Here is an 8,578-nt window from a genome sequence, read left to right as displayed (position 1 = left end):
GTCCGTGCGCTGACGACGTCACCTCTTCACCTGTCTGGGGGCCGTTTCCGCGAGGGCACACCGCCACCCCCGGGAGGCGGAATCCAGCGGTCCCTGCAAGGCGAGCTGCTCGCACGGCGACAGGGACGGCAAGGAGACCCGAGGGAAACGCAGTGTTCGTGCGGAGCGTGGTCTCCGCTTGGCGGTGCTCCGTGCTTTGAAACTGACCGCACGTGTGACAGTGACTACACGCCGATCGTCGTGCGCATCCGTCTCATTGGGCTCAGGGGCAAGTTCCGTTTAGAAGTAACTCCGAGAACAGTTTTTATGTTTTATTTTCGCGTTGAAAACCAGCCAGATTCGCTTCAGCCTCAAAGAGCGTGTTTGTGTAGAAACGCTGGCAGCGAGCTGCACTGTTTCCTACAGGGGCAGGGCCTTAAATGATCTGGACGTAGCCGTCTCTGCGGACGACTCATCTGAAGAAGGTGACCGTTACAGGGAGGCGAGTTGGACACGATCTTCGGGAAAGCAGTGGGTTTGGAGAGGGATGGCGATGGCGGTTAGCATCGGGACACAGCACTCAGGAGTGGGCGTCTCGCTCCCAGCCCAGGGAGAGCAGAGCGTGAGAAAGCATCATGGAAGGAGCAGGTTTTGGTCAAGAGCGTCCAGGCGCTCCACTCACTCGAGCACACGTCACTCCCCAGCAGCACCGCGGGTGACATTAACTTCACATCCTTACACGTCGAGGAAAGGGGCTTAGACGGAGCTGAAGGACGTGCCCTGAGCTGCCCAGCTTCCTGACGTGCGCCCTCCCCGCACACCCGGTGGCCCCTGAGCGGTGAGGAGACGTCACGCTGCTCCTCCCCGGCGTGACTTCTTCAGACACCGAGAGGCAGGAAATGGCATAAAGAGGCTCGAAACCACGAAGCCTCGAAGACGTGTTTCCTGCATTAATTGGTGACTTACGATGACTTCAGATTTTGACATTTCAGTTTCTGTCTCCGTTTGAAAATCTCTATGATGGGCTGGTCCGATTTCATCAGGAGCAAAACCCGAGTGCTCCAGCCCCCTGGGGTGGACCCAGCGCTCCCTGCTGCCGCTAGGGCGGCTGCCACCCCGCTCCCCGCCTCTCTGTGCCCCTCTGCTCTCATCCTGGCTGAGGGGGCGGCTGCCCCAGGCTCCCAGGAGCGGGTAGGGGGTGGCACCGCCCCCAGGGCACTGTGAGGGCAGTGCTCACGGGGGCAGAGGCGGCTGTTGCCGTTATGTACGGAGCATCCTCAGCGTCTCCTTCCACTTGACCGTCAGCTCCCTGGAGGGGCAGTGCCCACCACGCACGCAGCACGCTGTTCAGTGGCTGGCACTCCGCTCCCGACACACTTATGGTACAGGAAATTCAACCAGCACTGGATACGGGCCTTCGGGGTAAGCTCGCGAGAGTGACTCTCGGGGCCACACGCCTCCCTGGGTGAGGGGACACGGCCGGTTTCCAGCAGGTGAGCCCGAGGCAGCCTCATGGAGCTTTCTCAGGGTTCATTCGCTTTTGTGCCGTAACTTAATGGGTGTCATTTCCAAACTTCATGAGGGCATTTCCTTTAGCCCCTAACACAGTTCCTGCAATTAAGGTTTGTTTTTAAGATTGTGAATCTGAAAAGCTGTCAATCAATGAAATAGGCCATGAATTTAGAAAAAACTTAAAACTCTAATATCCCTCCCTCCACGCGCACACCTGCACCCCGCAGCCAAAATTCAGAATTTCCTTTGGCTCTTTGTCCTTTGTCACCGAACTTTAGCCTCACAGCTTCCAGCCTGCCTTGTAATCTCTCTGTCTCAGAAATTGGCTGAAACGATTCAGTGATGTTTAATAAGCTCCTGAAACGTGCAGCTTTGAGACTTCTCATCTCAGGCCGGAGATGAGAAGGCGCGTGGCCTCGTGATAACTTCAATCTCCCAGGAGACCTAGGCCAGTGATGAGCCAGCGAGGTGACGGCGCTGGGGGTCCCCGGGGTGCTGGGGCACCCAGTGGGGGCATAGGGCCTTGGTGCCACTGGCAGCTCGGCTGTGGTGTCGCACAGCCGCCAGGTCTCATGCACGCTGCTCCAGGGCTTGTCGGTCGTTAGGTGGTCGGGAGAGACCATGTGCTGAAGCTGGAGAAAGGGTCCGGCTGTTCACTCTGGCACCAGTGTCCTCCCGGAGGTGACCATGTCATATCCCCTCGCGTTATTGGTGCCGTAACCAAATCAGGTAACGTGGCCAAGAGCAGCTCCAGAGGGGGCGGGGTTGGACTGTCCCGCCATGTTTCCAGGAGGGCCAGATGCCCCAGTGACCCCCAAAGCACCTCTCAGCGCCCGTCTTAGAGAACACGTGCCAGAAACAGTCACTGCACCCAGAGGCGACGCCACAGCCTGTGGGCCGTGTCCCGGACAACCGTAGTCATGCACACAGTGGGACCACGCCACACATGGCCTGGCAGCGGCGTCTTAACGTTTGATGAACAGATTCTTGGGTCGGTTATGTGTAATCACGTCATCAACGAGAGCCGTGTGTCTGTGATGCATCATGATGTTAAGTCGTTGGCCACTGTTCAACCAGATTTTGGATGTTATGAACCAGACTTTCTGTGCAGGGCCAAATAGTAGATATTTTAGATTTTGTGGACCATGTATGGTCTCTGGCACATACTTTTTCTTTTAAACAATCTTTTAAAAATGTGAAAACTTTCCTTAGATCACGGACCATGTGAAAAGCAGGCCCGGCCTGCACGGCTGTAGCCGGCTGCGCCCTGGGTTGGCAGCCGGGCGGTGGGCGGGGCGCCTGCCTCTGCCCTCCTAGCTCGTTCTTGCATGTGGGGTCGCAGCCGGGGAGCAGTTGGTGCCAGCTGCAAGGTTCCTCCGTGCTGTGGCGTGACCTCCAGGGACGCCATGCCACTGGGTGGCCTCACCATCAGTGTGGGGATTTCCTTTTTCCTAAACCCTCAGCAAAATGGGGTGTTTGCATTGTTTTCTTCTCTTTGCTATTTTGGGAGGAAATCACTGGTACCCAATTGTTTTGTTTCTTAAGTAGGATGTCAAATGTGTTTTTCCTGCTTAGTAGCCATTCGTGTTTTCTGTGAGATGTGTGCTTAGCCCGTGTCCCCGCCGGGGTGTTTGTTTCTCTCGTTGCAGGAGTTCCTATGCAGAAATTCCACGAGACTTTTCTCCTCGTTTTCTGGGCTGTGCTGTATTTTCCTGCTCTCCCTTGTCTTTTGTTGTGGCTGTTCCATGAGGCTTTGTTTTTGCTTCACTGAAGTCAAATCTGCTTTTCCTTCACGACTGTTTCATGTTGCGAAATGCTTCAAACGGGCTTCAGACCCAGTCACACATCTGTCTGCTCCCAGTGCTCACGGTTCTGCGCCGTTTCTGCTTAGCGTCTGTGGAATGAAGCTCTAAGTGAGGCTCGTCGTTTTTCCGATTGGTTAGCCAGTCGTCCGCGGAAGAGCCCCCCTTCCCCCACTGATTTGCCGCACGGCGCTCGTCATTTATTATGTTCTTCGCCATGTGACGGGGCGGATGGCAGTGCCAGCTACCGAGGTGAAAGGTGGGGCCCAGGCCGTTCGTCTTGCGTTGGGGGTGGGGTGGGGTCTTCAAGAACCGTTCAGTTTGGAAAGCGTGTGTGTCTGAATCCGGGTCCACAGCTCTCGTGCAGAGATTGCAGTGAAGACGGCTGTTGACGAGCGAGGCGTCCGCCACCACCTAACTCCAGCAGGTGGGAAGGGACAAGGAGAGGGCGCAAATGCAGTCGGACCCTCGGGGAGGTGGTGAGCGCCAGGCGGGGGGACCGCGTGTCGGGGACTCCATAGAAGTGGGGGGACCGAGCCTTCAGTTCCTTCGGGCGCCGGGTCAGCGAGCGGTCTGCCCACCGTGTTAACTGCGTCCTGTCACCCAGAGGGTCGCACGGCCTGACCGTCCCTCTGGCCTGAAGGCCCCACTGGAAACGCGGGCTGGACGCATTCCCCCTAATGCGCAGAAACGCAGATTGGAGCGTGTTAAATTGGTTTAAACTCACTCTGAACCTGTTCTCCTTGGACACCCGCATTTGCATAGTTGGATGAATCATTTTTCGGAGTCTCTCGATGTCTTGGTGTTTGGAGATCAGGAAGAAAATTCACGAGGGTGCTGAAGAAGTATTTTTGTTCTAGACAAATAAAAGATGACGCTTTCGGGAGTACTAGGAAAAGTTCGGGAGAACATTGGCATAGTGAAATGCTTTTTCTAGGTTGGTATCAACGATAAAAATTTAATTACAAAGACTTTATAATAGCCTCCACCTCAGAATGACATCAAATACAAATTAGTGCCAAACGATAAACTGGGAAAATCGCCCCCGCTGTGACAGGGGGTTGACACTTTAACGTTTGTGACAAGGCACTGGGGCGGGGCCCGCCCCCTGCAGGTAGGGCGGGCTTGGGCCTTTCCAGGCCTTCCCGGGCCTTCCCGGGCCTTCCCGGGCCTTCCCAGGGGCCAGGGCACTGGCGCTGTGACTGCAGCCCTCGCTCCGGCCGCAGCTCCTGTTCTGGCCTCATGGAGGGGAAAGGTCTAGAGATGCGAGCCGGGTGGAGCGTCGATGTAGCACGGTTTGTAGTAGCAGTGGGAGCAGCCTACATGTCCAGTAATCGGGAACTGGCTGTTTCTCCCATGAAATGCGAGCCCAAAGCCATCTGAAATGGTGACAATGCAAAAGTATATCTAGCGCACGTCCCCACTTCTATAAGAAGAGTGAATGTGTGTGCCCACGTATCTGTGTGTGGCCTCGAAAGGAGGCTCAGAAAGGGACTTGAGCGTAGTGGAGGGTAATTCTGGGTGGAGTTGTCTGATATGTGTAAATGTGTCTTCGGTTTCTGTTGTCTTTCCTTAAGTGAACACGGACTGCTTTGATAACAGCAGTCGTGGGAGAACAGCCTTACCCACGTGTGCCACGTGTGCCTTGTCCCCATGTCCTCCTTTTCGCTCCCCTCGTTCGTAAGGTGGGCTGCCACTTGCATCTGGGAGAGTGTGAGCGACTGTAGCATCTTAAACACACAGAGGGAACCGGCCTCCCCTGCGGGGAGCAGTTACCTTCGGCCATAGTTCAGCAACTTCATGCAAAGGCATCCGTGGGCTCCTGGCTGGCATCAGGGCCTGGAGGGGACAGAATCTCGGGAGGGCGCTCAGAAGTAGCCGAGGCCCAGCTGGCAGCACCACTCCCTGTCAGGCCCCGGGGCTTGTAGGAGGTTCTGTTAGGGATGCGGTAGGCTTTACCAGTGAGGCTGGCACTTGGGGGTACAGGGTGGGTGACAGCACAGTCCTGTGGGTGGCGTGACCCGCTGTCCAAGGCTGCACACCGCCGAGTCCCCTGAATGCTGAGTCAGCCTCGGAACAAGGGGCTCGATGGGGTGTGACGAGGCTTTGGATGCAGACGTGGTCAGGAGAGCCTGTGATCAATCTCTCTCCCTCCCTCTCTGCATTGCAGCCCCCCAAGGTGAAATGCTTGACCAGGATCTGGCACCCCAACATCACAGAGACGGGCGAGATATGTCTGAGGTGAGCGCCCCTTCCCTGCCTCCGCATTTGTGAGCGCGGTGTAGGAGACTGGGGCCTCCACCGAGAGGTGGTGAGGCTGGGCCAGGACGGGGAGGGTTGGGGCGCCCCCACGGGGGGGCCGGGGGGCGCCGGCTACACTCAAGTAGCTGGATCGGGGCCTGCCCTGTCCTGGCCTCCGCCTGCAGACCCGCGGCCTCTTGCGCCCTCTGGTGGCCAAGGCCATGCGATATCAGTGTCGCCTGCCACCAGCCCAGAGTGCTCCCTGGGGTCGGAGCCCTTTCCGTGTTTTAATGAGAGGCTGCATCCCTCCCACGTGGCTGCTTTCAGCCAAGAGGGAAGGATGTCGCCGATGCGATCGGGGGACCTTTTCCTTCGCTTCGCTGCTCGTAGCAAACACGAGGCACCTTTGAAAGGCAGCGTACGCGCCGAGCGCGCCTGGCCGCTGGGATGCCAGCCCCCTTTTCTGTCATGCACGTGCAGTTGGTACCCGTTTCCCCATCCAGTTTGCATACGGGGCCCCTTTTCCACATCCTCGTTTTTTATAGATGGAAGTACATTTTACATAAGTGTACCTTTTGAAAGGCATCTTCCCTTTTAAGTAACTGTTCTTAAGTATTGAAACTTTAAAACTCAGCGATCTTCAGTTTCAGGTTACAGAGGGCCTCTGGTCCAGTCCTCCCCGCTGGGCTTTCTTCGCCTGTGCTCACGTCCCCTTCTCCAGTCAGAGTTCGGTCCCGAGCAGGAGTCCCCCTGTCACTTTTGCTGTCTTCTGAGTAGCCAGATTATTGGAAACGCACGATGGGGGTTTAGCAGGTGCTGGCCTCCTCCGAAAGCCAGAAACCTTCAGGGAGAATTGATCGATTTAGCCGGGTTAAGATTAAAAGCCCCAAAACACAAAATCAAAAGAGATCGGCCAGATTACATCGTTTGTGACGGTGAAACAGGTAGACAGGCCACTGGGCAGGTGAGCATCGGCTGCAGACAGGTGGCTTGTAGGAGGTGTAGGTGGGCAGGAAGCAGCTTGCGGAGTCAGGTCTCATCAGAACCGATCACAGCACCAACATGATGTCATTCCACGAAGCCAGACTAACTTTGCCGGAAGGAAACTCGGTATTAAGTTTTTCGAAGTAGGGGACAAACTTTTATATGAGAGTGTATAAGGTATATTCAGTGATAGAACAGTGATGAAAATGACCTGGGTCCAGGTAAGAGCCGAGGCCACGGATCGCCAAAGCCAGGGCAGCGTCCCTGAGGGTGGCCCGCCCCGCCGTGGGTCAGTGCCATCCAGAACGTCGCGTTAGCCCAACAAGACAGGTCGGGGAGGGCGGCCGCTTCCTGCCGGGTCACTGAGGCTTGATTGAGCTGACGCAGAAGTAGGAACCTCCAAGTGTCAGTTGCCCCCGTTGTCACGGTTATCACCCTCAGCTCTTACCACTAGGTTGACACGTGCTCTTTGGTGCTCCGTGTGGAGCATGCTTTTGCCCAGCCTCGAACTTCCGTGTCCGTCGGGATGAAAGGCCCGTGGGTGCCGCGAGTAGAGATAACACGGGAGCTTGGACTCGGCGCGAGTCCAGCCTCGGACGCAGGGAAGGCCTCCACAGCAGGACGGGGACGTGGGTGACGTGAGGGGACAGCTCCTGACGACAGGACTCAGGCCGAGAGCACCCGTCGGCGGCGCTGGCACATGTGTCCCTCGCGTGCCCGGCGCTGCTCCTTGCTGACCACCCTGCCTGTCTGTGTGTTTCAGTTTGCTGCGAGAACATTCGATTGACGGCACTGGCTGGGCTCCCACAAGGACGTTAAAGGTACGATGCGATGCCTCTGACCGCAGCTCTGCCCCGGGGGCCTCTCCCTCGGTAGCCAGCCACCTGTGAGAACACCGGTGTCCCCTCTGTTCTGTCCACACCAGTGGCCAGCACACCCTGCTTCCTCCTCGTCCCACCGCCCACGCCTGGGACTGCTCAGCCAAGCCCTCGGCCCGGTCACGTCCTCTGCCGGGTTCTCTTCAGTGAAGGGGGACCGTCGGGCCATTTCCTCTCCCCTCTGGCCTTTCCTATCTGTGCTTCAGATAATTTAGTTTCTGCTCTTTTTGTCCCTTTGTCCCCATCTTTTATAGTCATCTCACCCTTAAAGGTGAGGACAGTTACGAAGAATGACAGGAAGGAAAGGGTAGCTGTGACTCCTTCATGTCCCCTCTGAGTTACACCGGACAGAAGACGGGTGGCAGGACGGCAGCCAGGTGTGCCTCGAGGGGAGGGCCCCTTCCCTGGGGACTGACTAAATGGCTCCGGTTGCTTCTACGACATAGGCTTGACTTTCAGGGGCACACGTCACGAGTGCCCACACGAGGCCACCAGCTGTGGCTTCGCCTCCAGGCTTTTCCTCCGTGGTGTCTGCGGGACACCTGGAGTGTCTTCACGTCGGCTCAGCTCCGTGTCAGAAGTGGCCAGCACGCCCAGCCAGCGCGCACTTCGTGGTAGGCGGCTGCCTGGCCCTTCCCATCGTTTCCGATGGACGAAACGTCTTCAGACGGGGGTCGCCTCCACCCCGTCTTGCGTTGGACCCAGACGGCCTTGCGGGCCTGGGTTCGGGGGCAGCTCTGTCCCCAGCCTGCACTTTGCTTCGGCTTGGCCTCCATGCGGCACAGTTACATGGACCAGGCCCCCTGAGGCCCTGGTCTTAGCGGGCCACCTGAGAGGGTTGCAGGTGGCAAACTGGCCTGTTTGGAGGCTCCGAGAACTGGCGGGCACGTTGCTCATGCCGTCCCCCCTCTCCCGCCACCTCCCCCCAAGGGTAAGAGATTTCCACACATGTCAGCTTTGGCTCAGTCACACGTGGAGGATCAAAGTTGTCCTCACTGAAACCACTTATAAGTCTAAGTGTGTGCCAGATGCCCAAAAAGCCAGCAGCGGCTGGTCACAGAGATGCTACTCGCCACAAGGGACACAAGGGCGAGCCGGAGCAGGCCTGGACGGGCTGGGGCCCTGCCCTGCCCACGCGTGCCAGGCTCCTTTCCCCACCACCCCTCGCGGGCTAGCGGTCTA

At 57.4% G+C, this 8,578-nt stretch overlaps 1 protein-coding gene across 5 annotated transcripts in view; it reads left to right on the top strand.

Moving 5' to 3' along the window:
* The window catches only part of UBE2F (ubiquitin conjugating enzyme E2 F (putative)), a 56,891-nt gene that overhangs the window by 40,937 nt on the left and 7,376 nt on the right, over positions 1 to 8,578 (top strand). For all 5 annotated transcript variants that reach the window (XR_002778234.1, XM_011385262.2, XM_011385260.2 and 2 more), the window contains 2 exons: positions 5,464 to 5,534; positions 7,282 to 7,339. Coding sequence is in view for 4 of the 5 variants with exons in the window: in XM_011385262.2 (XP_011383564.1) it covers positions 5,464 to 5,534; positions 7,282 to 7,339 (129 nt within the window). In the remaining variant the exon portion in view is untranslated. The remainder of the gene's footprint in view (positions 1 to 5,463; positions 5,535 to 7,281; positions 7,340 to 8,578) is intronic.

Source organism: Pteropus vampyrus, unplaced genomic scaffold (assembly GCF_000151845.1).
Source record: "Pteropus vampyrus isolate Shadow unplaced genomic scaffold, Pvam_2.0 Scaffold678, whole genome shotgun sequence".
In the NCBI taxonomy this organism is placed as follows: Eukaryota; Metazoa; Chordata; class Mammalia; order Chiroptera; family Pteropodidae; genus Pteropus; species Pteropus vampyrus.
This window is presented reverse-complemented; position numbering and strand designations above follow the sequence as displayed.